We start from the raw sequence: 27,754 nt of genomic DNA on the forward strand, positions 1-27,754 counted from the left end.
GCATTTCTGTTACCCCCCCCCTCCCCCCTCGCTTCTGTTCCTCCGTTCCTCGTACTTCGCAGGTGCGACGTGTTTGTTGGACTGCATGGACGGCTCGGCTAATCGATGGCGATACTCCGCCCTCTTGTACACCGTCTCTCGTCTCTGCTCGAGCTCCCTCTTTGTGATTTATCCTACTGCGTCGAGCCCAACGCCAGCCAGAGCACCGACGCACACACATGGCCAGACCCACAGACTTCTGCAGCTCCTTGTTTTTTGTTTTTTTTTCAGAGAGGCGCCTCTACACCAGCATAGGCGCACACGTTCTCCACACACACGCACAATGGAAAACAGAAAACGAAGCTGGACTCGAAAAGCGTTCACACACACACACACACGCACACACACAGGCACACGTGCATCAATGACGGTATTAAACTCGTTCATATCGATGAGTGCGCGCCGTCAACTCTCTTCCTCCCCACCCCTCTCGTCCTTCCCTTGTGTCGGCGTCGGGGAGCAGTTGAGCCTCTCAGGTGATGGTTGATAGTCGAGGGGAACACAACGCATCATCTGCATTATCACCGCTATATGTAGATATGAATATAATATAGTTATCGATTTCTATAGATTCCGGATGCTATCGTCTTTTCCTCTTTTCGTTGCAGAAAGTGAAGGGGCAGGCTCGTCAGTGTCAGCCTTCCTCGACGAACGGGCACCTACGCACGTGGGGGCCCACTGGCCTGCTTGCGTTTTCGCATCTGCAGCAGCGGCATTAAGGGTCGCGATGTTTATTGCTCATGAGATGCACGCACGTGAGGGGTGCTTGCTTCCCCGAGACTCACACGCATACATCCATGTTCCGGTAGTGCACGTGTTTTCCGTTCCCTCTTGGTCAGGGGCTCTCCTCCCTCTCTCCTAAGGCCGGACCAGGCGAGACTCGATAGGCCGAAGAGGGTGTGAGAGAGAGCGGCTTCCCACACACGCCCATGTCGTAAGCAGCCATGCACAGGCTAAGCAGACACATATGATGTGTGTGCTGAACGCAGCTTCTTATCTGTGGACAGACATGAACGTGTTGCGCGCGCGTAACTTCCGCCCTCGCATTCACCCGCGTCGATTTCCGTTTCGCGGAACAGAGATGGCAGAGGACTTATCCAGCTTGGCTTCCACGCATACCATTGCATGGCACGCGTGTGACACGTGGTGTAGAAAGCCAATATCATCGCCCATGCCCGGCTTCTCTCCTGCAAAACTTCCTCTCCTCGGACGCTGCAGCACCGGAGTTTCTCTGGCGCGAGATTATATATATATATATATATAACCCAAGTGCGTTTTGCCCTATCACGCATGGGATAGGCTACGCAAGTATTCTCATATATTCATACATCAACTCCATAGAGGCACAGACGCACATTCCTACAGTCCCTCGATACAAGGCCACCGTTGCGCACCTTCGAGTGGGCAGAGACGCCGTCACGGATGGTTTTCCCTCTTGGCCGCTCTCTTCCTTCTGCTTCGCTCCTCCGCTGTATCACTTCAAAACAACAATAAACACACGCACACGCTACAGGCTGCTCGACCACAGTTTTCCGCACCTGGCAAGGTAGAGGAGCACCTGGATGCCACCGCCGTCGTCATGAACTTCGAGGATCCGTTTGCGAATGACCTCAGTCGGGTTCGCAGCGCCGTAGCCAGTCTAGGGCGGCCCTCCTCGCCATCCTCGCTATCGGTCTCCGGCGGACTTGCTGGGGGCCCGAGAGGAAGCCCCAGCGCAGCTTCACCTGTGCTCTCGTCCGGTATGAGCGCCGACAGCTCTGTCGGACTCGGTGCGACGCCCCTCAAATCGGCGTTTCTCTCTAGCGGGGCGACGTCGGTGTGGGGACCCTCTCCGACTTCCGCCCCAGTAGCCGGGCGACGGGCTCGTGTAGAGCCCAACGCTACCGGCGCTTCTCTAGGGCCTCCTGCGGCGGGTGGAACCTCCGCCAGCTCCGCCATTCAAGCTGCTTCTCCCAGCGGCGCCGAGGCACCGGCTGCCTCGGCGCTATCGTGGCTGGAGGAGATGGACTCGTCACCGCCACCAGCGGCATCTGCAACAGTCACGCCAAGCCCATTCAGTGCACCACCACCACCCCGGCCAGCAGGGCAGGCTCTTTCCTTGTCGTCATCCATTCCGCCCTTCCTCATGACTGACGTGGTCCAGGAGCAGTCGCCATCCTTTCTGGACTTTGCCTCTACCGGTGCTTCCTCTGCTGGCGGTCCGGTGCATTCGCTGCCGCCAAGGGGTGCGCCTGCTGCAGCGGCGAGATTGCCCACTAACACGGGTGGTGCCGCCGCCGACGCCGCCGATGCCGCAGGCATAGAGGAACGCAAGAAGAAAGAGATTCGCGATCTCTACGCCACCCTCGATGCCCTGGACGTGGAGCAGGGGCGGCTGGAGGAGAGTGTTGGCGACCGCCAAGTGAGGGAGGAAACGGAGCTGTTGGCGCTAGAGACGAGTGTGCTGGTGAAGACGACCGAGCTCGAGGAGAAAGAGCAGGAGTTGGCGTCGAGGCGCGCAGAGCTGAAGCGGTACACGGTGGAGCGGCTCGAAGCCCTCGCGAGTCGGTATGCGAAGGAAATGGAGGCACAGGCCGCGGAGGTGCGCAGCCTCGATGGGGCGCGTTTGGAAAAGCAGTTGCAACACATATGTGACATGAGGTCGGCCACCGAGCAGACGGTGCGCGAATTGCGAGAGCGAGCCGCGCTCGTGCTCGAGATGCAACCTTACAGTGAAGCTGGTGTGCGTCTTGCCCTTTTCTCTACCAACTCCAACGTTGCAGTGCCGCCGACAGGCAACGCAGACTCACCCAGCCCTACAGCCGGCGCTGCCGGCGCCTCGTCAGCTGAGCCGTCCTCTACAGAACTAGGGAGCGCCTTGCAGCGGGCAGTGATGGTACTGCGCGGCTACTGCGACAAGCGCCTGCGCCACACGCGCGATAACCTTGTCGACTACGTGCACACCAGCACGCTTGATGCGGCCCACTCGGTCCGGCGAGGGCGAGAGCAAGCGTGGATGCAGGATGCGGTGCAGCACAAGCAAGTCTTCAGCCGCTATATGGTGGATATGATGCAGCGGTACATGGCCTTTTACAAGGAGCGGGCGGTCGTCAAGCAGGACAACATTGCAGCGCTGCAGGCGGATGTGCGTCGGATGGCTGCGCAGCTGCGCGGCCACGCCGCAGAGCGGCTGCAACAGCTGCTGAGAGATGTGACGGCCAGGATCACACTCTCCACGCAGCGCCACACGCAGGCAGCCGAGGAGGCGCGCGCGCTTCTGCAGAAAAAGGCGAACACCATTGTGGAGGGCGACATGGCGATGGCGGACGCGCAGCACCGGGAGCTGGAGGGCCGCCTGCTTGCGGAGGCCAACGCACGCCGTCAGCGTCACCACGCCGAGGAAGAATCGCTGACGGAGCAGCTGCAGCGATTGCGCCGCTCAGGCGAGGCGGCCAACCGAAACGCCTTTCAGGCAATCCGTGATGCCGCCAGCGCGACCAGCAGCCAGCACGCACAACCCCTCCGGGAGGAGGTTCTGGCGTTGAAGACGCGCTTGGTGGAGCGTCTACGCGGCGGTGCGTCAGGGGTGGCCGCCGCGTGTAGTGCAGCTCGCATGCATGCCGAAGAGCTTACGCGCGTTTTACGCAGCACCATGGCGCAGGAGGCAGCGCGCCAGCAGGGTGCGTCCCTCCTGCGCCAGCAGTGCGACGAGCTGCGGCGTGGCTTGACGTCTCTATGCACGGAGGCTGTGGAGCGACTACAGCAGACGCGCTGTGCACAGCACGCACACCAGGCCCGCATCGACGCCTTGGCGAAGTCGTGGGAGGCGGCGCACCGTCAGAACCTTGCTGCGGCGTGCTCGCTGATTCTTCCCGTGTCCAGCAGTACTCCTGGCACCGCGGACGCCCAGTATGTGTCGGAAACCTACGCCGCACCACAGGATGTCGTGTCCGCTGCCTTGCTTGATGTCCTGCAGGACAAGCTGCGTGCCCGCGATGACAAGCGACGCTCTCTGCTTGCATCGCGGCGGCAGTGCACCGCTGCGTCTCTCTCCAGGCTGGAGGAGGTACGCGACGCGCAGGCGACGCTGCAGGACAGGTGTGCTGAGCTGTGGTCAGCGGCGCAGACGCAAGCGACCCAGCAGCGTATCACCCAGGAGATGGAGGTGGAGGTGGAGAAGGGGCTCATCACGGTGGCGGCTGAGCAGCGAGTGGCCGATCGGGACCGCCGTGTAATGGCGCGGAGGTCTCGCCGCATCGCAGAACTGACGTCCAGTCTGCGCCACGAGCCACCGCAGCATCTTCTGTGCAGCTTGCTTTCCCCGCCACTGCAAGAGGTGGTGACGACCCATCTGGCGCGCGCACACCCGCTGGGAACCGTTGACATCAACGCCATTCCCAAGGTGTCGAGCAGCAACAATACCTTTACTGCCGTGCATGCCTCTAACAACGCAGCCACCACGGTCAAGAAGAGCTCCGCGGAAGTGTCTTCATCGTCTTCGTCGTCTTCTCCGGCGTCAGGGGTGTTTCAAGTGAAACGCGGAGAGGAAGCGCCGGTGACACCCCAGAAGATGTGTTGTACCCCCAACACTGCTGAACCCAGTTATGCTACAGACACACATCCGTGGTCCTCTGCACCGCTGAGAGCAGAGCAGCGACTTTTGCATGCCGGCACTGGCGAGAGTAGTGACGTGTCGCCTGCCGCCCGAGGGTCACAACAAGGACGCCCACAGTCTGACAGCGTGCCTACGGCGCATCACGGCATGTGTAATGAGGCTGCTGCGAAAGTGTTGACCTCCTCGCAAGGCGCGCAGCAGGTGGACACGACAAGGGTGTATCGTCGCTCCGCGGACATGACCGTCGAAGCTGAGGGCGATGCTTACTCCCGTGACTTGGATCCTCGCAACTCCGGATCGCGGAGAGCCGCTGCAGACGAGAAGCAGCGCGGAGGATCATGGTCTCGCGATGCATCGCTTCCGCCTGTGTCGAGTACGTGGGCAGCGGACTCGGACACAACCCCGCCCGCTCGCACCTGCGCGACGATTACATCACCGGCTGTGCTTCCAGCACAGCCACAGCGGCAGCAGTCTCTGCAGGCCCTTCACACTCTACGTGAACCGACCGTCTCACAGCCGACATGGTCCACGCTGGAGGAGTACCGAAGCAGCAGTGTTGACGTTCCCAACCGGGCCGCGGCAGGTACGTCCGCCACCTTCAACTTCACAGCGACCGGGAGCCTGGACGACTGGAGCGACTTTCTTGCCTTGCTGTCCTTCACCGACTCCCCGGCCTCTTCTATCACCTCGTAGGGCACGACAAGTGGCAGCGACACGCACATCCACACAGCCACTAAAAGACAACCGCTTGTAAGGCTGCAGCATACCTGCCTTCCTTGCCTTGCCTGCCTGTGCGTGCGTGTGTGTGGGCTGTATCAGCTGCGCATCTTCCTCTTTCGCTGCGAATAGAAGGCGCGCCAAACCAGGTGAAGCCCGTCAAGCGCAGCTCTGTTTGAGAGCAGCTGACCATTTTGTAACACAGCCGTCGCGGTTGCTCGCCAAACACACTGTGTGTGCTCACTCTCCCTTCCTCCACCCCCCCCCCCCGTCGCTCCGTCACGGTCGAATGTGCGTGGACTTGTGCGGGGTTGACCTCTGCTGACCTACACGCCCTCATCCCTCTCCTTGCTGGCCTCCTTTCTTTCTCACGTGTACACGCGCACGTGTATACACACACAAACCTGCACGGCTCAACGGCTCGGCACAGTTTGCGCGAGTACGTGAGGGCGAGGGTGGGTGGCGGTAGCGAAGGGGAAAACACAGACTTTCGATCTCGCTTCCTTCTCTTTCGCTTTTCTCCGCGTTTTCGCGGGCTCGTTCGCCTTTCCTGCCCCCGAAGAAGGGTCAGCCACAGGAAGAGCGTGGGGGAGGCGCACGCGCACAGCCCTGTGCGCGTGCACTTCTTTTGGACACCAGCAGTGTTGCCTATACCACCCTCTCTCTGTTCAGGTGGCCCCCTAACACTCCCCCACCCTTCTTGCTACAGGCCCATCGGCTGCCGGGCAGGGGAGCATTCCACGCGTGCAACAAGCGGTTTTACACACACACACACACATCCCCCCTCCTCCCCTTAGGCACAAGATGCAGACGCCAGCGGCCGCTAACACGAGCGCCAGCCCGGCCCCCGTCCTGAACAACAAGTCAACTGGACGAAGTATTTCGTACGAGGAAATCTACAAGGCCGCCAAGTGCAGTGTGCTAACGGACTTCTATCGCGAGAAGCGCTATCTTGATCTGCGCCGCCGCATCGCAGAGAGAGGCGAGGACGTGCAGCTGATTCCCGTAGCCTCTGGCGCTGATGCGACCTCGCCGGCACTGGTGCGGGCGAGCACCTCGCGCCTGCTGAAGGAGCACGGCAGCGCGTCGTGGAGTGCTTCCCTCTACCAGTCCGGCGTATACGGACTGACAGGCATTAGCTCCATTTGCACGGCGATCGCGCTCTACCTCGGCATCTATCAGAATCGGCTTGTCCTACCCGTTGTTCCCATGGGGGTTGCGGCGACGTGGCGCCTGTGGGGGGTGCTCGAGGATGTCTGGAACGAGCAACGCTACATCGACAACGCGGCGAAGATGCGGGATGAGCGGCAAGGCAACCCGCTGAACGCCGTCGTGAAGCGACGTCGCAAGCTGGACGCGACTGCAAAGGAAGGGTCACCCGCCGCAGAATTGATGGAGTAGAACAGCAGCAGCCGGGACAGGGGGCTGCTGGGGAGAGACATTTGCGGACTTGTGTGTGTGGCTCTTGTTGTTGTCTTACATCGATTCTGAATGTCTGCGTAGCTGCGTGTGCCCTCCTTGTCGGTCATGTGTGCGCGCCTTCAGGCACAGAGGCGCGTGCTTTTCCATCTGCGCCTCCCTGGGGCCAGAGCAAGAGCGCGTGTCATTCGCTTACACACCTATATATACCTATATATACCTATATCGAAACGGATAGTCATGCGCACCGATTGGCCATCCATTCGCTGCCTCCTCATCTGTTTTTTTTTTTCGTGTGTGTGGCGTTGTGGCGGCAAGGCTGTACCCCGAGCATGTCATGTGCTCCTTCCGCCACCACCATCACCAAGACGGAACGCCTGCGCCGGCGTGTTATGGTTTCGGCACCCCGTCCCCCCGTGTCGGCTGACCTGAGCGTAGATTAGGGGGTGCTCAGATGCGTCCCACATACTTTGTCGATCATTCTCACACACTCTCTCTTCTTCTTCTTCTCTCTCCATGCGTGCACACATATGTGCGTGCGTGTGTGCGTGCGTGTGGCCCCGTGCACGTAATGTTGGTGGGTGGTGGTGGTTAGGTGTGGCTAGGGTTGTTTTCTGAGGAAGTAGGTTGCAGGACGTGCTTTACGCTGCTCGCAGGGCGTCCTCCTCCTTGTCTCTCTCTATTCTGTTGTTGCTTTCGTTTTTCTTTTTTTTTTTAGTTTCGTTCCGTGAACCGCCAGCTGCACAGAGCAGTCGCGCTTCGGTACAAGGAGGGAGGTGGCTCTCGGGGGACCCACCCACCCGCACCTTCATTCACCACACTTTCGCGTACGTAGCCGCATACACACAGACTCTGACATAATGGAGAAGGTTGTTCTTACTACGTACCGCAAGCTGTACAAGATGTGCCGCCGCGTCGACGCCAGCGTGGCGATGCGGACACAGCTCATGTGCTGCCCGTTACAGGTGTACGACCATCGCATGATGGAATGGCAGCCGTTCAACATTAGCGAGATGAAGTGGGCCGAGTCACGCACCTTCCTGGATGCGTTGATTCGGCGGCTGAATAACGGGAGTCCGCAATACATCCCGCCGCTGCCACAGGAGACGACGCGGGCGGTGGAGGCGTACAAAGAGCAGTGTGCGTCCATGTTCACGGCGGCGAAGGGAAATGCCGATGGCGCCGCCGCCAGCGACGAAGGTGCACCTGCCACCACCTCAGCAGCAGAAGAGGCCGCCGGTGCTGAGGCCGCTGCTGCGTCTGGCTCTTCCACCGCATCGCTGGGAGGCGCACGCGGCACCACCGTGCCATTATGCGTGCTACCCTACAGTACTCTAACCGTGGCGCTCCGGCAAATCTATGAGGCCACGCCGTTCTCTATAAGCAACATCACCAATGCCTTTGCAGCGGTGAAGGAGCTGCAGTACGTGTGCGACCTGGATAACGCCGGAAAGACGAAGCTGGTAACGATGACCGCCGGCTCGTCCTCGACCTCCTCTGCGGAGGCTGCTGATGTGGCGCCGCTGCAGCGAACACTGGATGTGATGCCGCTGCACAACTCTCTCATTCACGGCCTCAGCTCAGATCAGCGAGTCTCGCTAGACCGCCAGACGCGCCGCGCGAGGAAGTGTTCCTCTGCGTCGCGCGACAACGACGGTCCACCGGTGATGATCGCGGCTACAGCAGCGGCCGCAGCCTCAAGGGCAGCAATGGCTCCTGAGGCGGCACCCACGTCTGCGGAAAACGCTTTCGACGGCGCTCCTGACGTGGAAGGGGGAGCCGATTTCACGGGCGAGGGCGGCGACAAGGCGGAGGGGAGTGAAAGGGCCGAGCGCAGAAGCGCGCCCGAGGAGAGCAGGGTGCCGTCCGGCGAGGAGCTGAGCGACATCCTCCCTGCTCAGGCGGAGATGGCGAAGGAGCCCAAGGAGGTGCAGCTGCTTCTTTCTCACCCCACCGCACGCGGCTTCTTCCGACGCACGGTGCTGCTCATGGTGCGCCACGTCACGCACGAGTCCGCAGCGCTTGTGCTCAACAAGCCCCTTCGCAACGAGGAAGGGCTGGAGATGACCATCGAGGCAACGGTTCGACTGGGCCGCGTGCATCCAATCTTCCGCCGACATCTGGCGCAACACACACTGATGATTGGTGGCCCGGTCATGTCCGGCAGCTCTTTCGACGACAGCATCTTCCTTCTCCACCGAGTGCCCGGGGTCCCGCACGCGCTGCCTCTCGGGTCAAACCTGTGGCTGGACGGCGACCTCGACGTCCTCATGGCGAAGCTGGATGCGGAGGAGGCTTCGGCGGAGGAGGACATTGTCGTCTTGTGCGGCTTTGCGGGGTGGGGCTTCGACCAGCTCAAGGGTGAGCTGGGCCACGGCTACTGGGTGGTCGCCAGCGGCCCTAGCGCTGACGCGTCGGTGGGTGCGTTTGTGATGTCCCTTGCCCGCACGACGAGGGGCCAGTCCCAGCACCAACAGAAGCAGCAGGCGCCCAACACCGGTGCCGCCCCTGCGTCGTCTTGGGCGAATGAGAAAGAGTCCGCGCGAGTCGCCGGTGCGGCATCGGCCGGCGCCGAGAGTGGCTCTCCTGAGCAGGGGCAAGCAGCGGCGCCAGCGTTCGAGGACACGGTGAAGACGGAGGAGAGCATCCGTGCTGAGGCGCAGCACGCTGCCGACGCAGCTGCGTCACCGGCGCTTACGTTCCTCAAGCGCCGCCGTCGTCGTGCCGCCGACTTTGGCAAGGTGCGAAGTGGGCACATTGAGACTCTCTCGTGGGTCCGTGCGTACGCGTCGGTGGGGCAGCCGTATGCAGACATGGCTATCAATCAAAAGGCGTTTGCAGAGGATGACGACTTCCAGGAGTAAGCGCACTCTGACTCGGAGAGGGGGGCTGGGACGACAAGGGGCTGTGGAAAGGGAGTGAAACGAGGGGTGGGTGGGTGGGGTGGGGTCATTTTCCAGGCCTGCCCAGGCGCGTGTGCGCACAGCTGTATGGGTGGCGAGGCATACTGCCGCCGTTTCCCTTCTCGTGCCCCTCTTCGCTCTTTTTTCCGCTGACTTGGGCTGCTGCTGCTGCCCCCTTCCCTTCCCTTTTTTCCCGCACCTCCGTCAGTTGCTTCCACACACCCTCTGTGGACACGACTCGTTGATTTCTACTTCTCCATGGGTCACCTCTCACCGCCTTTCTCTGATTGTTGGCCCACGCACTGCGTTGAAGTATGCGTGGCTATGCGTCTCTGCGAGGAGCGGATGCCGTGCTGGGGCGAAGCGCGAGAAAGGAGGTGAGACGTTTTCTCCACCTTTCCAGTTCCCCCTCTCGCTCATCCGGCGAACGACTTGACATAAACACGCATGCACACATACACGGGGACGTACGCCGGTGCGCAGACGACGGCGTTTAACGCGGGTATCGTGTAGTTGATTCTAATGCCGAGTTTCACTCCGGACTAATGGGCATAAACTAGAGTGTGCGCATACATACACCATGCGCAGAGATGCACGCACACATCACGTGTAGGACAGCTAAGGCAGGCCCGTGGAAGTGGGAGACGGCGTGTCGAAGAGGATGATTATGCGGCGGCTTTGGCGAATGCGCTTGCTTGCTCCGTCATCACACTCAGAGGCATGCACACACACACACACATGTATATACGTAAAACGGGCCGCGTGATGTACAGCGATATGCTGCATCACGTCGTGCTTTGCTCTGTGGAGTCTTTCCATGCGTACGTGCGCACAGGAAAGAGCAGGGCACCGACTCAGAAGCGCGTGCGCCGCGATCCTCCATCGCGACTTCCCTTTCTCCATTGGCGGCGTGCGCTGGCCACCACCACCACTACCACCACCTGGAGCACGTATGCCGTTTCTGCTCCTCTGTTGATGATGTCTTCCTCTTCGCATGTGCATATCCACCGCCCACCCTTTTCTTTCCATCGCCTCGCACTCTCTCCCCCACTCCATACGAACACACATACACACTTAAACCCCTCCCTCCAAAATGGAAAGAGAGAAACAATGGGCGTCGATCTGACTGGTATCTCCAAGAAGAGTCGTGTGATTCGCCATCACACGTACTCGACGAACCCCTACATCAAGCTGCTGATCAAGCTGTACAAGTTCCTCGCGAAGCGCACAAGCTCTGGCTTCAACAAGGTCGTGTACCAGCGCCTGATCAAGAGCCGCAGCAACCGCGCTCCGATATCGCTGAGCCGCATCGCCGTCGTCATGAAGCGCAAGGCTGTCTTCACCGCGAAGAGCAAGGCAGCCCCGATCGCCGTCGTGGTCGGTGACGTCCTGGATGATGTGCGCATGGCCCGCATCCCCGCGATGCGCGTCTGCGCCCTGCGCTTCTCCAAGAGCGCGCGCCAGAGCATCGTCGCCGCCGGCGGTGAGTGCCTGACCTTCGACCAGCTCGCCATGATTGCTCCCACTGGCAAGAACACGTACCTGCTGCGTGGTCGCAAGTCTGGCCGCGAGTCGGTGCGCCACTTCGGCGCCTCTGGCGTGCCCGGCAGCCACTCGAAGCCTTACGCGACCAACCGCGGCAAGGAGACGAAGCGCGGCCGCCGCACGGGCCGCTCGTACAAACGCAAGGCCTTCCGCCACGTCTAAGGAGTATGGCGGTAATTCGCGATGGTGGGCGAGGCTGTGCGACGGCGTGCGCGCCAGCCTACACGCGCTCGCGTCCCTTCAGTGGGAGGTGCGTGCCTCTCTCGGTGATGTCTCTCCCCTGTGACGTTTCTCTTCTCTTTTCGCTTGTTTGTATTTTTTTTTTCGCTCCTTCGTTCACGCATTGACCAAACAAGAATCTTCGGAAAACAAAAACGACTCAGGAGAGGACACCGCATCTCCTCTGCCCCCCTCCCTCTCTCTCGCTACCCGCTCTCTGCTGCGGCTACGCGACCGCCTCCGACCCCCTCGTCATCCTCTTTCTTCCGTGTGTGCGTGTGCAGATACACGGGTGATGGTAGAGGATGCAGAGTGCACGGGAGGTGATCTGGGGCGGACGACGTGGGCGAGGAGGAGCAGCGAAAGGCGTGTGTGTGTCTGCGCATGCATGTGCGTTTACTGTGTGGGTGCTGTGTTGTGCATGGAGGAAAGCGGGGTACGGGGGTAGCGAGGAGCAGGCACGCTCCATCGTCTCTTGCCTTCTGAGGACCCTCGTGTGTTCTCGCCACTCTCCCTCCTCCTGTGCGAGGGAGACGGAAGGGGAGAAGAGGGATGTGAGGGGTGAAGGGCAGGACAATGATGATGGTTATCGTGGGAGAGAGAGCATGAGGGGGGGGGGACTGTGAGAGTGAAGGCGAAGGACGGTGAGGAGAAGGAGGGGCGGCCGGATTGGCGGACACAAATGTGCATGCGTGTGTGCGGCATGCGCTCCTCTTCCTTCCCCTCCCGCTCTGCCTCTCTGCCCTGTCGCCCCCTTCTACTTCCTCCGCACGGGCCTGCATTTCACTTCGAGCCCCCCCCCCCCACCACACACACCAGCACCGACGCACGCGGGTGCGCAGCTGTGTAACCCTCTCTGTTCTCTTGGCCGCTAATCCCAAAGCGCGTGCTCTTCTTCGATCCGTCTCCGCCGCTAATACTACTGGCTGCCTCGCTCCTCTCCCCACCGCGACGTCCTCTTGTTCTCTTTTCCCTCTGCTGGGTGCATGTCTACTCTCGCCACACACACACACACACACACGCATCAAAAAAAAACACCAAAACGCGTCAACTCACTCACATGCACGTCTTAACATGTGCAGATTTCGTTATCTGCGCACCCGCACGCTCTCTAGTCTTTCTTCTCTTTCGGAAAAGAACAAACTATTACCACAATGGCTGAGGAAACCGTCCGTGTTGAAGTCCCTGCGGTAGAGGAGAACGTCGTGGTTGATGTCGCGCCGGAAAGCCTGGAGGATGCCGTCCGTATTGTGATCCAGAAGGCGCTCGAGGCCAATGGCCTCGTCCGCGGCCTCTCTGAGGTGGCCCGCACCCTGGACTGCAAGACGGCGCACATGTGCATTCTCGCTGATGACTGCGAGGATGAGGAGTACAAGAAGCTTGTCACCGCGCTCGCCAAGCAGGGCAACATCGATCTGATCAACGTCGAGGAGCGCGAGAAGCTCGCCCAGTGGGCCGGCCTCGTGCGCCGCGATGTGGCCGGTGAGGTGACCAAGACTCTCAAGTGCTCCTCTGTCGCCATTCGCGACTTCGGTGAGCGCACTAAGGCTCTGGACTACTTGCTGTCTCAGCTGCACTAAAAGCAGCTTCCTCCCTTCGCGCCCCCGCTCTTCGCCCCCCTCCCTTTCCATCCGTTCTCTTACTGAGTGAGCAACGTTTCGGCTGTGCTTGTGCGAGCGAGCGAGCGAGCATGTGTGCGCGTATGCGGAAGAGAAGGGGGAGGGGCGCAGGGCAAGTTCCGAGGGGACGGGCATCAACTCCTGTTTAAGCGCTCTTTTTCTAAAGCAACGAAAGAAGTGCGAGGAGATGCGCAGACGGTGGCTGCAAGGAACGCGCAGGCACACACGCATGCAGAGGAAGGGTCTCGTGTGGTTCGTGCGTGTTGCTTTGCCGTGTATGCCTGCGCACCCTTTTTGATGGCTACTGGTCACGCTACGCAGTGTGTGCGTGTGTGCGTGTGTGCGTGTATGCGTGCGACGAGGAGCAGCTTCTCCCACGCTTCAGCTACTCTTTCGTCCTCTTGTCTTCTCGCGCTGCTCGCTCTCGCTCTCTCATGTTCTTCTCTTTGCTCTCTCGTACTCGGACACACACGGACATGCGTGCGCGCGTGTACGGCTTGGTGGCGAGCGAAAGCGAGAGATGACGAGGATGAGAATGATGAGGTGGTGGTGGTGGTGAGGAAGGCAGCTGGCAGGGCAGGGCAAAGAGAGGAGACGAGGAAGAGGATGACGCCGATGCCGTGGGAGGAGGGTGCTTTTCTGTATATATACGAAATCACTAACTTCATTTCTTCTTTTCAGTAAAAGTTTTCGAATTTCTTTTCCGATGACCCACGCAAACAAACCAAAGAGCCGCCGCCGCACCAAAAGAAAGTGTGCGCCCGCTGGGGGAGGGGGTAGCAACATCAGAAAAAGCTAGGCCAGTAGCATGGAGGCATGAGTGGATGGATGGGGGATGGAGGAGGATGCGCGTGGGCTCGGGGAGATACGCACACGGCACTCCTTGCCCTCCGCATCCCCTCCTCCCCCCATGTTCGCCCTTGAACACGCTACGCGCAGACCGACACAGGAGCATGTGCTACCGCCACGCACGTGGCACACGACATGCTGCGTGTTTCTGTGGATGTCGACTGCTTCTACTGTTGTTGCTGTGCTTGGCTTCTGCGGGGGAGGCGCAACGACACCCCTTATCCTCTCCCCCCTCCCTCGCGCGTGGGAGAAACGCTCGTCGTTTTTCCTTTCCGCCTGTTCTCCGTGGCACGCTGATGTGGGCGTGCGTGAGTATGACAAGCGTGACTCGTTGCCGTCCGTGCGCTCTCTCCATCTCCCTTGGACGTGCCCTCCGCACACTCACTCTCCTCACCATCTCCCGTTGCTTGTCTTCCTGACTTCCTTGATGGACGCCCTGCCTTGCTTATTAATGCCAAATACGAAAGCCGCGTTCGTCTGTCTGCCTTTGTGCGGATCTTTTCCGTTGTAAGGCTACGGCTCCACTGCACATCGTACACCTCGCCAGCATTTTCGTGAACGGGTAGGAGGTAGGAAACTTTTCAAGATTACCACATACACGCGCGTGAGTGACGTGACGTGAGGCGGCTCCTCTCGTTTGCTCCACGACCTCTCTCCCCCTCCCCACCTCGCGCGCGCCCGTGCCTGTGGCTGTGCCTTCCCGACCTTTCTCTGCCCTTAGTGCGAGCGTTTGCACATAAACGCGTTGCCTCTGCGTGCATCGGCTCCATCGCTTATTTTTGTTTTGCCCGCCGGCTCCGTCTTCATTGCTTGGCTTGCTTTTTCGTTCGCTGCTCTGGTGTTCTTGTGCTACCAGCTGGTGGTGAGGCAGAGCAGCAAGACCGGAAACGATTTCCATCTCTACCCCACCGCCCATTCTCCTCCTCTCCCCCTCCTCAAACACACACACTCATCTCTGCCGCCCTACTTCCCTCTCCATACCCGCAGCACGCGGCGTGTGGCGTAGTGTGCGCACGTCTCTCTGTATGTGTGTGCACAGACACGCATATATACATGTATTCGCGCATGCAGGTGGTGATTTTAGCCAGCCCGAAAAGCGGAAAATAAGAGAAAGGGTAAGGACAGAGACCCACCACGTACAGACACCTCCTTCCCCCCCCCCCACACACACACACACACACCCCGATATTCCAGCGGCACAGACACCAGAAACGCGACACAACTTTTTTTTTTTATTGCTGCTGTACGTGTTTGCGCGTTTTGTTTTGTTGTTGTTTTTACCATCATTACTATTATTTTGCCCGTGTAGTGTCGGTGGTGTGTCTGCTTTTGCGTGCGTGCGTATGTGTGCGTGTGTGCGTGCTCGACAGAGCCTTCGGTACCGTGTTTTGAACCATATCTTTTTTGTTCTCTCTCTCTCCCCCTCCCCCTCCGTTTTATATCTTCCGCTTGTCTGCCTTCCCTCGTTTTGCTTTGTTGCTGGCCCCTTCCTCTCTCTCTGAGTGAGCGTGTATCGCGCGTACGTGTCCTATCCCTTCTGCCCTCCCCTTCCCCCTCCCCCTTTTTCAGTTGTTGCCTCTCTGTCCTTCGTTCTCTCCCTTGGTTCTTCCCTCCTTCCCTCAACACACGCACACACGCACATATACTCGCCAACGGAAGCGGATCGCGAGTGTGTGTGCGTGACGCGCGTGAACGCGGCGCACAGACACCCATAGAAACCAAGAGAGAAACAGGCATACAATGTACAGCCTCGAACGAAGACGGCAGGCACCAGACTCGGACAGCGACGTCACCTCCACGGCGGCGGAGTACAGCTCGGGTAGTGTCCCACCCACGGGCTCATCGGTTCACGCTGGCGACACGCAGCAGGTGCCAGGTCTGCGCCTCATCGACGGCAAGAGCGGAGGCGGATGGGCGCTTGGTCCCTCTTACCCCTACCTACCCTCGCAAGAGGAGCAGGTGCGCACAAAGGCGAATGTAAACCAGACGTTGACAGGTGAGCAGCGGAGCAGTTCAGCGGGGCTGCCAAGTGGCAGCGGTCAACGCCACCCAAACACCGCTGCTTTCGCCGAGGCAGGCAACGATGGGACATCATCGGGCGAAGTTGCCCCGTCTTTGATGTACATCAGCCCCTCACAGGATATGCTGGAGGACGACGACAACACTTTTGTGGACCATGGCAGCACTACCGCGGCGTCGAACGCGAACGCTGGTGGGCCATCGCCAGGGGCCGCCGCCGCCGCCGCTGCTGTGTCGGCATCGCTCACAAAGAAGACGACATCCAAACCTCGCGCGGCGATCGTCGCGCAGGTGGGGTCACCGACGCCGTATGCATCCACTACAGCCGGTGCATCACCCTCCGGCACTGCAGCGCACACCAACGGGAGAGGCGCAGTATCCAACAGCGCAGGCGGCGACCGAGTGCGAGGCGGCCTCTCTTTGTCCCCGTCGTTGGCGCTGCTGTCGGGCGGAGCAGCAGCAGCCACTTCGTCCTCTCCCATGCATGCGAGCGCCGTGGGTGGCGGCGTTCCAGGCAGCAGTCCGCCGCCGCCGCCTTTGCCTACGCCACCGCAGCGTTCGTCTGTGGGCCCTAGTGCGTATACGAACAGCGGCATGAGTGCCGCACGCCGGAGCAACGGGGCAGGCGCCAACACCAGCATAGGCGGCGGCAACGCAGATGTGCTAGGCGGCGGCGCAACCCCGCAGTACTCGCGCATGAACTCCAACGAGGCCGTCCCTGGAGTGGTCTACCGAGCAACGGTGCCGAGCAACATCAGGGCAATGGCCGTGGACCCGGTCGAACCAGTAGTGTGGACCGCCGTCGGCGACGATCCGCTCGCCGCGTTGCGCCTCAGCGGACGCGAGCTGACGCACTCGAAGTCCGTGAAAGACATTGATCAGGTGCACTGCATGGCGGTAGTGCGGATCGCTGAGGAGCAGGCGACCACCTTTAAGTCCGCCTCGACGTCACCTCGAGCGGCGGGCACGACGCCGAAGGCCGCAAAGGCGGGGAAGCGGAAGAAAGGCGGTCGCAGCAGCTCTGGCGTCCGCAAGTCTGGGAAGCAGCGCGCTGGCAGTAACGGCGTTTTTCTGGGTCGCAGTCTCGCCAGTGGCCTTGGTGGCGAGGATGACGTGGGAAATCACGGGAACAGCGACGATGACGGCTACGGCGACGACGTGATGACCAGCGGCAGCCCGCTGGGCCACGACAAGCAAGGGGTGAGCTTCTCCAACTACTTGTGGTGCGGCCTGAGCCGCGGCCACGTGGCCGTGGTGAACATGTCGAACTTGGAGTACCAACTCATCCACAACGCGCACAACCAGACGGTCAACAAGATCTGGTACTGGGAGGCGTGCAACAAGGTTTGGACGGCTGGGCGAGAGAAGGGCGTGCACGTCTGGGATCCGCAGCGGCGGGCGGTGCTGAAGCGGCGCAACATCGCCGCCATTCTGAGCGACGCGACGTACGCTGAGTCGACGGACAAGGTGTTCGCGGTGGCCGGCGACGCCTGCGTGCGTGTGTTCGAGCCGAGCGGAGAGAACGTGAACGTCCCCAAAGGGCAGGAGAACCGCATCCGCATGAAGCTGGACGCCTCGGTCATCGAGTACCACCGCAACTCCGGCTTCGTGTGGGTGGGCCTCGCCCGCGGCAGCGCCCTCATGAACACGAGCACCCTCGATGTGGAGCGCACGCTCCCGTACACCTTCAGCGCCATCCTCTTTAAAGGCAACAACGCTATCATTGCTGGTCAGGAGTCGCCAAGCGGTGAGGGGCGGCTGATGGTGCTGGACGTGACGAACCCCAAAGAGCCCTCCGTGTTGGCGTACAGCAAGTTTGCCGGTGCCCTCCCCCTCGGCCTTCACATTGTCCCCCGCACCCGCTTCGCGGTGGCGGCGCAGGACGACCCGAAGAAGGGCTGCATGATGGCTGTTTTCGTGTACGACGGCACAGTCGCGTTGATGCACGCAACCGCGTCTGGCGGCGCACCCCCGCAACGGACCGAGTGGGTGCCTCGGGGGGCAGCGATGCCGACGACTGTCGGCACTCCCTCACCCCCTGCGCAGCCTACTACGCAGGCTCCAGATCAGAGCGGTGGTAGCAACGCCATAACAGCTACGACGACGCCACCAGCGGTAAGCAACGTCACGTACAGCGCGGCCACCGTTGCCACGGTAGACAGAGCCACGCTGCACCGAGGGGCTGTGGTGAAGACGTCGCCGGACTACCGCACCGACCGCAAGTTGGCGGTGGAGGCGGATCGATCCTCGCTGGTGGAGGCGATCGCGCCGGATGCCCAGGACATCAAGAACGCTCTGAAGCACCTTGTCAAGACCACGGATGAGGTGCGGCAGTCTCTTGTTCAGCAGCGCTCCGCCGAGTCAACTCTAGCTGACTTCAGCCGGGTGTTGCGCGGGCGACAGCAGTGGCTCTTGGAGCAGGGCTCGATCACGAACCTTCCCGTGCTGCCGAGTGCTGTGGCAGACCGCATCGATCGCGACTACGCCACCGCCGAAGGAAAGACGATTGCCACGTCCATCGAGCAGCTGCAGCAGCTGTACACCGCAGCGCTGGCAAAGCAGCAAGAGCTGCTGCACAGCAGAGAGGCCGGCGGCGGCGGCAACGAGAGCGGGGCAGTGGCGCTGAGTCTTCCAGCGGCGTCGTCGCCACGAGAGCTGCGGATGTCGTCATCGGCCGTGGCCACGTCGCCTCTTGCGCCCGGCAGCAGCGCGAAAGGCTGGCGAGGTGACGCGCTTGGCAGCGGAGTGGTCGGCGGCGACGCGGCGGCGCTGCGAGTGGCCGCCGGAAGCGGGCACCACCACCCTGGCGAGCATCTTGTGGAGGGGGACAGTTTGCCTTATGTTTACTCTCCCCGGCAGAGCGGCGTTTCCGCTTCTGGCCCAGGGGCAGGGGATGCCGCGGTTCCACCATGGGCGCTGCAGCTCGCCTCCACATTGCGGCGGGAGCGGACGCTGCATGCGCAGCAGTTGAACGCGCTGCAGCTCCAGGCGGAGCGTCTAGCCGAGCGCAACACAGCCCTCTCCGCCGCCTTTGTGCGTCTCCAAGCCCACGTAGCGGCGCTGGGACAGCAAGCGCTCGCCTCGGTGATGGACGCCGAGTCTACAGGCAGCGTGACGGTTGAGTCGGAGAAGTCACCACCGAGCTTTCCGCTACAGCGCCGCCAGCCATTCCAGGCGCACCAGCCTTACCAGCCTTCACCGCAGCACAGGAGTGCCGCGGCTTTGTTCGCCAAGCTCAGCCACGGACAGTACCACAAACCGAAGTGTGTGCGCCGATCTACCGACGTTCTCGTGAAGGCGATGGACGAGGTGGTGCGCCTCGCGCAGAGTCGCCGCGGTCGCAGCGGCGACCGCGACGCACTGGGGATCACCCTTGAAATGGTCCACTCGATGGCAGGCCTGGCAGGGACCGGCAGCGTTGACGACCCGGATGGCAGTGCCGACACGGCTCCGGCGCACACGCGACCGTCGCGCATCCAGGATGTGTCCCTGTCGCCGTCCTCTCCATCTATGGTGCTGCCGCTGGAGGCGCCTCTCTCAGCAGAGGAGGTGGTGGCCACGCGAGGCGTGCAAGGCAACTCCGCCGCCGTCGATGACACGCTGCTTGACCACCCCCTCACCTCTCTACCGGGCGTGTGCTCCATGGCGGAGGTGGAGCTGCGCAACCTGACGGAGCGCGATGCGGAGGTGGCTTCGCTTTGGGCGCGTCTGCAGAGCATCCGGTCACAGCCGCGTGATGCAGGTGCCAGCCATCACACCACGGAGCAGCACGCAACACCTACTGGCCCCGCTGCCGACGTGACAGCTGACAACGTCAAGGTCGTGGAGGGTGTGCTGCTGCTACGTGCCCCTATCGCAGGCAGCACGACCGACTCGAGTGCGGCCGGATCAACGCCTGCACTGCTCACGCGGCTCATGACGGCGCGCGTTCTGCAAGCTGTATGCTGGGCGGAGTGTGTGCAGACCGTTCTGCACGAGCTGACGCACGCGGAGGGAATGGACAACATCTTCATTGCCGGCTGCGTACACAACGCTCTCATGTCACCGCGCGCGACGGCTGTTGGCAGGTACGGCGACGGCGCTTCGGCCGGGGTGCGGGGGCAGGGCCCACTGGAGGTGCTTGGCTACGAGTCTACGCAGGAGCAGTCGATGGTGCTCGCGAAGGTCGGTCACATGAGCAAGTCGGCCACACTCGAGCTTTCTAATACGTCGCGCGTTCGTGAAGGGTTGCGCCAACAAGAGTACCGGAGCCAGGACGAGGAAGGCACGAGCGGCGTCGCGGCCTTTGCTAACAGCGACTTCCGACTGCACCGTCTGCCGGGCGCACTGCGCTGGTCGTTGACGGCGCTGCGGCTGCTCTTCGCGTTTTTGTCAGACGCCGAGGCTCATCTGCTCGTTAGTGGCGGCCACGGTGGCGGCAGTGACACCCCCAAGGTGGATGCCAGGACGGCGCGTGCGGCAGGGAAGCACAAGGCAGGCGTCACCCCCAGCAGCGATGAAGCGGCCGCCACGCGGGCTCCGTCAGCGGTTGGTGTGGCCATGACACACTGGGCGATGTTTCTGATGAACCTCCAAGCCGACCTAACAGCCGTGCACCACGCAGCACGACTCTACCACGCCTGGCTCTGGGGACCGTCCGCCCTCTCCGCCACCGCCGCCGCTACGACGCCATCGAATAGGGCTGGCGGCGCGGTACACAACCGTTCAGGCGCGGCGCGCGGTGGCGGAATCGGTGTGAGTGCTCCCAGCAAGGCCACGCCATATGCACGCGAGTCTGCCTCCATCGCCGCCTCCACCACTTCAGACTCCCTCGCCCACATCGCGGCGTCTCTCAGCTCCAAAGGCAAGCTGCTGTTGCTGTACATGCAATGGCGTTTCTCTGGCTTTGCCACCACGTCCACCGACCGCGCCGTTGCGTCGACAGGCGGGGCGAACGTGTTGTCAGGGTCGGCCAATGCGGCCTCCTCATCACTTTCATCCGCCGGGCTGCCAACCCTCTTCACCTCTGAGGGCGACAACGACATAGCCGCCTCTACAGCGGCGGTGACGCCGTGCAGCGCTGCCGATTGCTCTCGCTTGCTGTGCGACACTGTGGCGCAGACAAAGCAGCTGCTGCACCGTGTGCGACTCCTCCTCGCGTACACCCACGCCATCCGCGCACGTGCCTTGATGGCGCTGGAGGAGAGCCGGGACGAGGCTGTGGCGCAGGTGATCGCGTCCTTCGCCTCGACAGCCGCCGCCGATCCGGACGCCCGTGTGCCGACGGAACAGGAGAGGGCCTTCCTGCAGAGTTGAAAAAGACGGGGACAAAAGCGGGGAGGAGGTGGTTGGAAGGCAAAGAATCATCAGCGACGAGGGTGCTGAGAAGGGCTTTCACGCCGCGGATGTGCGTGTGTGTGCGTGCGTATGCGCCGTAATGACTGTGTGCGGCTCAGTTGCTTCTTTCTCTCTCTCCTGGATCTATGTCTGTGTGTGCGTGTGCGCGGTTGGATATTATCGTCATTGTCGTCGTCGTCATCTCTCGCTCTGCGTGTGCGTGTCTTGCTTCTCCTGTACAAGGTAATGATTTGTGCCTTCTCTCTTCGTGTGCGTGTTTTAAGTTCCGGCACGTAGGCGTGTATCTGTATAAGGGTGTGTATCGTATGCTCGCGTGTGCGCGTGCGTGTGTGCTTCCGGCAGGAGCCTCTCCTGTTTCGTCCACCGACGCTCAAGGCCGACCTTCCCCACCTACACACGCACAGCGTGAGTCCCTACTTCCCTGTAGAGGGACGCGCCGTCCCTGCCTATCCCCCTCCAAGCGTCCACCGCCTACCACGTCAAAGGAACAGCGCATCTCTGAACGCGGCACAAAGACACGAGACCCGGCGAAAAGCCCCCCTTCCCCTCCCCCTCCCCCCCGCTGCCAAGTGTGCGTTCTTTCGTGCGCATACAAGCATGCCTGATGCTAGCGAAGCGATGCACACACGTACGCGTGTTCCTGCGCGTCTTGCGCGTCTTGCGCGTCGTGCGCGTTCGCTCAAACAAGCCTGCACACCAGCCCGCTGCCTGCGCCTTGATTTGGGCGTGCCCATCATCAAGCGTACTTTCTCCAGCCTCTCCTCACGCTCGTCTCTACCCCCCCGCCTGCCTTCTCTTTCCACGCTTTGCAACTCTCTCTGCTCTTTTCACGACACACTCTCGCGATTGGCCGCGCTTCGCGCGGCCCCCCTCCCCCCTCCCTCGATCTCCATACGCAGCCGCAGCTGCGTGGTGGCCAGTGCCCGCCTGGCCCCGCGATCGCTGGTGTGTGCATGCGTGCGTGCTGTCGATAAACGGGCTATATCGTGTCACCCGCCATGGCCACCATGGACTTGTTGAACTTCATCTCGTTAGCCATTGACCTCCGCGACTACCCGGGATACGCGACATGCATCCGCGCCACTGAATACCCTGGCCTCGCCCTGTGCGAGTACAGCGCGGTCACCGGTATGCGCTACACGGTACCACTTGGCTACGCGGCATCCGCGGTGTACTTTTACCTTTACCACCGCCCCCGCCTCTCCTTCGCCGACCGCTCGCTAACCAAGTTACACCACTACTTCTACCCAAGCGCCGGCTACAGCACGCCACTCGGAATCATCGGCGGCGTTCTTTACGGCGCTGCCGAGTGCGTGCAAGGTCTTACACCGGCGGCTCTGGAGGCCACCGCGGCGCGGGAAAAGGCGGCTGCTGTGATGGCTGCAGAGCAGTACAGTCAACGCCACCGCGCGGCGAAGCAACGGCTGAAAGCGGAACAGTCGTTTGCCTCCAAGGCACTGGCCTGGCTGCGGCTGTGCGAAGACCCGGTGCAGGCAGAGCTCGCGCGCATGGGACTCGGAGAGGACAGCATTGCGTGGGAGACTCTGCTAGTGCCGCAGGGGTATCTCTGGACGCAGCTGCACTCCGTCGTGCACGATCCTGCCCGGTACCGCGGCTACGAGGCTCCTGTCGCGATCGGTGCGGCAGTCCCCACTTCAACGGACGAGAGGCTCAGCCAACCTTCTGGCGGTGCCAGTACGCCGTGCCCCTCGCCTTCCGGGGTTTTGTCGTTTTCGAGAGCGTATTTTACGAAGCCGCAGGTGGACGCTGTCGTGAGTCGGATAGGGACGCTGCGCACCTCGCCGGAAGATGACCGCTGGATGCGCTCGGCTGGCCGCTGCGGCGCCTACGGCGTTTTTGGCATGCTGCTCACGTGGAACAGCGGCGGTGCTCTGTTTCGCGCGCAGATGGGACTTGGCCTTGGTGTGACGATTGCCGGTCTGGCGTCCGCGACGCGGCTGGATGAAGTGTTCGCTCACCTGTGACATGTGTGTGCGTGTGTGCCGTGCGTGTGTCTGTGCAGCGATGCCCTTTTTTGTCTTCACACGCTTGCCAGAACGGCGGCCGCTGAGGCGACCACAGCGGTGGCCTTTTTGCCCCACTTGTGACTGGTCTTCTGTACGCGATGTGCGCGTGCCTAGGACGAGACCATGATCATTCGAGAAGGCGAAAAGAAAAAATGATAGCAACAGCAGGACGTCGAACTGTGAGCACCGACAGGAGCAGCGCCAGCCGAGCAGTTTGTGTAAGGGGCGTGTGGCTGTGCGTTGGAGGAGTATGGGAGGGGACCAAATATCCTCCGTCGTTGCTCCTCTCACTGCGCGTGATCGAGTCTCTCTCTGTTTTTTATTTTTTTCTTGGGTGTTTCTTCTTCGTGCGAATGGCGAGGCCATGGGCCCACTGGAAAGAGGGGCAAGAGGCATCCAGTATCCTTCTTCCAGACAGACACACCGACGCAGGCGAACAGCATCAGGAGAGGCTGCGCCGACCTCGTCGCCGGGGCGCACGCCTTTTCCTGACTGCCGAGGGCTGTGATGCTCACCGACACGATGCGACTCTGTCCCCTCTTCGCTCGCACTTTGTCCCCCACCGCCAAGTCGCTTTCATCACACACACACACACACGTGTGTGTACGCAGAGACAGTCACAGTCGAATATATCGTGCACGCCACGAACCGCGGCTCGTGCGCGACTGCCTCCCCCTTTTTTTTTGTGGCTTCAGCGCAATGATGTGCCTCATGTGCGGCCGCGCAGCCACGCGCTGCACACGGCGTCACCTCCTATTCCGACTGCCGAGGATGCCTTCCGCCCTGCGGTGCCACAGCACCACGGCTGCTGATGCTTCAGCGAAGGCAAAACTGACCTCTCCCGGTGCTCCTCTCACCCACGTCCTCAAGCCCATCCCCACATCCGGCGCAGCCTCGTCATTTTCCGTGACGCCCTCGGCCGTTGTTCTTCACACATCTTACGCTTCGCTTTCAGCCGCCGACGAGGTGGGGCACGACGAGAGCCGCAGCCGTGGCGCGGACGCAGGTGATGGGTCTACTAGGACTGCCCACCTCACGGCAACGCCGTCGTACGCCGTGACGAACGTTGCTGCGTTCGAGCAGCTCATTGCGGAGGCGCTGCGCCTGTCTGAGGTAACGCTGGAGGCGGCCGCGACAGTAGGCGCACCACCGGCGCCTTCACCATCTTCTCCGGTGTTGGCGACGTCGGCTTCTCGGGGAAGTGCTCGCGAGGCCCCCATCACGCTCATTGCGGATCACACGGTTCGCGAACTGCAAGTCCTCCTCGCCGAGGCCGAGCGCACCCTCGCCCCCTTCACGGCACGCAAGGCGAGGATCGACAAGTTCGTCTATGGTGTGTATCTGCCGCTGCTCAAGTACGGCACCTTCGCGTTTTTCGCCGCGCAGCTCGTCGTGTACTTCAACTGGATCTTCTTTGTGTTTGACTGGAACTTGGTGGAGCCAACCACGTACTTCCTCGCCTACACGGGCATCTTCTGCAGTTTGGTGTACCACTACTACCACTGCAGCGGAGATGGGTCTACCTGGAAGGACATGTTTCAGCATCTCGCCCGTCGCAAGGCGGAGAAGAAGTACGCGCAAGTGCAGCTGGACGTGGTTGGCATGGCGCAGCTGCAGCGACGCATCACCTTGATCAAAAAGGAGCTGGCCCGCATGTCTGTCTAGGCGAAGAGCCAAAGATAGCGGCAGCAGCTCTGCACAGAGACGGAGCGAGAGGGCAGACACGCACGCACACACATGAGGCGTGGGGTACGAGGAGGAAAGCGGCGGTGCCGTCGCTCGCACGTGGCACTTCCTCTTCCGTTTTTTTTTGTACATGCCTACTAGTGACGCACTGGCACGCGCAATCCGCTGCCTTTTGTGCTCTTGTCTCCCTGGCGTGCCTTCCGGCAGATGTTCAGGTGCGTGTGCGCGTGTGTGTGTGGCTGCACGTCCTGCTGCTGCTGTTGTGGAGTTTCCTGCGCTCTGTGAGTATGTAATGCAGCGTTGCACCTCTCCCTCATCACCTGGCCTCCTCCACCTCCACATACCACCAGCTGAACACGCACAGCTGCAGTGTCTTCCATGTCCGCGCTTCCGCGCATGATGGCGCGCGCTCCACGGTGACGTGCTCTTTGCCGTCGTTCTAAGTGCGAGCGGGGCAGGTCGTGAAAAGGGGGAGGGGAGGGGAGGGAGACGGTGCGAAGTTAGGTTGAATGTGTATGTGTGCCAGAGACTCTTGTATGACGCTCGACACGAACCTCTCGCTTTCTTCAACGACAACTGGCGAAAGCGGGAACAGCATTGCGATGGTGACATGTGCTCTTGTGCGTGTGGCATCTGCCGCCCCCTTTCCTCCTCCTCCTTCGTGTACACAGACTGGCCTACCAAGGCGTGTCTGCGTGCCGCCCATGATCAGCGGAGGCCACTGTTGCTGCGGACCCGGTCTCTGGCAGTACTTCATCTCCTTCCCTTTTCGACTCTCCGTATTGGTGTCCCTTGCCCTCCCCCGCTGTTCCTTCCGCCTGTTTTCCGTGTTTATTGTGTCGGCCATCACGACCTCGTGCCCCCTATCATGCACTCTCCATCCCCTTTCTGGCCACCAGGGCTTTAGTGCTCACCTGCACACGTTTGCACACACACACATACATATATGTCTCGATATATATACATCTGTATGCATTTGTGATATTGGGCAAGTCGCCGCGAACATGGCCTCCACTGCGAATGCCGGCGTGGATGGCTTGTGCCCCGCGACGCGGGACGCCGCTGCTGAGGTGCTGTGGGCAAAGCTGGATGAGGTGCAGAAGCTACTCGCGAATAAGCCGGACGCGAAGGAGCTCTTCACCAAGTACACAGTGTTCCGCTCCGTGGTGGGCGAGGTGAAGCCCGTCTTCACCGACTCGGTGCGCACACGGGTGAAGGTGTTCTGCGAGGAGCCGGCCTTTGCCGTGCCAGAAGAATGCGACGACTTCGAGCCAGTCTCGCTGCACGTTGTGGCGTACTTAAACTACACGCTCTTTATGGAGGAGATGAGGGAGCTGATGGTGCAGGCGCGGCTGCTGAAGAGTATCGGGATGGAGGGCTCAGGGCTGCGGTTCCAGCGCCGCGAGCAAAACATCGTCGCGCCGGACAACGAACCGCGCACTGGAAGCAGCAGCAAGCCATCTGGCCAGGTGTCAATGCACAAGCCGAGCTACCGCCCTGCGACACTCATCCCCGTTGGCACGCTGCGGATGCGTCGGGTCTCGAAGGCGTCGGAGGCAGGAAAGCTTGCGGAGGTGGTTGCCAAGATCGAGCGCGTGTGCGTTGTCAAGAGCGCTCGCTGCTTTGACGCCGGTCGGGCTTTGATGAGAGCAGCCGAGAAGATCGCCCGGGACGCTTTCCACGTCCGCTGGGCCCTTACATACGCGCAGCTGAGCTCCAAGGATTTTTATACCAAGGCCGGCTACACGCCAAAGGACGGGCGTGCGTGCATGGACTTGCATACGCCGCATGTTGTGATGATCAAGTGCTTGGTGGATGCCTCGATGTGAGGTGGTGGTCCGCACATGCGCACAACAATGCACGGCACTGCCGCCGAGAAGTGAAGCGCCGCTGATGAGTTAGCTGGTGTCCTCTCCTTGTCGTTGTGTTGCTTCTGATGGCGCTTGGTATATATGTATATATGTATATATGTATATATGTATATATGTATATATGTATATATCATACGCCAGCATGTGTGCGAGGCAACGAGGCGCGCGAGGGGCGGGTGAGCTTTGAAGCGTAGCACTCAAACGCGCGTGCAGTCTCTACCGCTCCCCTCTTCTCTCTTCCCTTCCCGCTTTGGTTTTGTTTTTTGCTTCGAGGGGAGGGGGGAGAAGGTATAGGTGGGCGGTGGTGGGAGAACACCGCATATGTAACGCACACACGCACTGTGGGTGTGTCTCTCCTTGCGTTACCACGGGTGCCTGCTGCTCGCTTGCCACTTGGCATTCGCCGAGCCACAGCCGCGGGTGACACAGACACACATACACAACGCAGAAAAGGGAACAAAGCGTTGGCGGTGCACCTATCCACGTGCTGGGGGCGGATACCAGTGGGGCGCGTGCGCTGTCGTCTATGTGAGCCTCCACGTACCTGTGTCTCTGCCTCTCTTCCCGACTGTGACCTTCCCGACTTCCTTCCAGTTTACATCTGCCCAGCGGACTGACTCTCCGCTTTATACGTTACTGCTTGGTTGTGTGCGTGTATGGGCATACACACACACGCATAAACGCACGTGTAGATAAGTATGCTTCCCTTCCTTCGCCAGCGCGTGTGTGTGCGCGAGGGATGGAGTCGCATCGAGGCCATTAAGCGAGTCTGCACATTCGTCTCCGTCGATCTGACTTCTGGAGGCGGTGTGTGTGTGTGTGTGCGGTGCGGTCGTGCCGCTTTTACACACGGGGGCCAAATGCCGACAGGAGCAGAGTGCGTCTTTTCCATGCGAGAGCATACATACGC

At 61.0% G+C, this 27,754-nt stretch overlaps 8 protein-coding genes across 8 annotated transcripts; all 8 read left to right on the plus strand.

The window, feature by feature from the left end:
- Window positions 1-1,618: 1,618 nt before the first annotated feature.
- On the plus strand, window positions 1,619-5,326 carry LDBPK_130420 (hypothetical protein, conserved; the record flags this gene model as incomplete). Its single annotated transcript, XM_003859206.1, has 1 exon — window positions 1,619-5,326. One exon carries the CDS (start codon window positions 1,619-1,621, stop codon window positions 5,324-5,326), a length of 3,708 nt encoding a protein of 1,235 aa, XP_003859254.1.
- Window positions 5,327-6,154: 828 nt separating this feature from the next.
- Window positions 6,155-6,751, plus strand: LDBPK_130430 (hypothetical protein, conserved; the record flags this gene model as incomplete). The annotated part of the gene is made up of 1 exon (XM_003859207.1): window positions 6,155-6,751. The coding sequence occupies one exon, from the start codon at window positions 6,155-6,157 to the stop codon at window positions 6,749-6,751; it is 597 nt and encodes a 198-aa protein (XP_003859255.1).
- Window positions 6,752-7,629: 878 nt separating this feature from the next.
- LDBPK_130440 (hypothetical protein, conserved) lies at window positions 7,630-9,633 on the plus strand (the record flags this gene model as incomplete). Its single annotated transcript, XM_003859208.1, has 1 exon — window positions 7,630-9,633. The coding sequence occupies one exon, from the start codon at window positions 7,630-7,632 to the stop codon at window positions 9,631-9,633; it is 2,004 nt and encodes a 667-aa protein (XP_003859256.1).
- A 2,957-nt stretch (window positions 9,634-12,590) lies between these two features.
- LDBPK_130460 (40S ribosomal protein S12, putative) lies at window positions 12,591-13,016 on the plus strand (the record flags this gene model as incomplete). Its single annotated transcript, XM_003859209.1, has 1 exon — window positions 12,591-13,016. One exon carries the CDS (start codon window positions 12,591-12,593, stop codon window positions 13,014-13,016), a length of 426 nt encoding a protein of 141 aa, XP_003859257.1.
- A 3,006-nt stretch (window positions 13,017-16,022) lies between these two features.
- On the plus strand, window positions 16,023-21,218 carry LDBPK_130470 (hypothetical protein, conserved; the record flags this gene model as incomplete). The annotated part of the gene is made up of 1 exon (XM_003859210.1): window positions 16,023-21,218. The coding sequence occupies one exon, from the start codon at window positions 16,023-16,025 to the stop codon at window positions 21,216-21,218; it is 5,196 nt and encodes a 1,731-aa protein (XP_003859258.1).
- A 1,049-nt stretch (window positions 21,219-22,267) lies between these two features.
- LDBPK_130480 (hypothetical protein, conserved) lies at window positions 22,268-23,245 on the plus strand (the record flags this gene model as incomplete). Its single annotated transcript, XM_003859211.1, has 1 exon — window positions 22,268-23,245. One exon carries the CDS (start codon window positions 22,268-22,270, stop codon window positions 23,243-23,245), a length of 978 nt encoding a protein of 325 aa, XP_003859259.1.
- An 813-nt stretch (window positions 23,246-24,058) lies between these two features.
- On the plus strand, window positions 24,059-24,952 carry LDBPK_130490 (hypothetical protein, conserved; the record flags this gene model as incomplete). The annotated part of the gene is made up of 1 exon (XM_003859212.1): window positions 24,059-24,952. The coding sequence occupies one exon, from the start codon at window positions 24,059-24,061 to the stop codon at window positions 24,950-24,952; it is 894 nt and encodes a 297-aa protein (XP_003859260.1).
- A 1,025-nt stretch (window positions 24,953-25,977) lies between these two features.
- On the plus strand, window positions 25,978-26,802 carry LDBPK_130500 (actyltransferase-like protein; the record flags this gene model as incomplete). The annotated part of the gene is made up of 1 exon (XM_003859213.1): window positions 25,978-26,802. The coding sequence occupies one exon, from the start codon at window positions 25,978-25,980 to the stop codon at window positions 26,800-26,802; it is 825 nt and encodes a 274-aa protein (XP_003859261.1).
- Between the last annotated feature and the right edge of the window lie 952 nt (window positions 26,803-27,754).

The sequence above is a fragment of the Leishmania donovani genome, chromosome 13, assembly GCF_000227135.1.
Source record: "Leishmania donovani BPK282A1 complete genome, chromosome 13".
Classification (NCBI taxonomy): domain Eukaryota; phylum Euglenozoa; class Kinetoplastea; order Trypanosomatida; family Trypanosomatidae; genus Leishmania; species Leishmania donovani.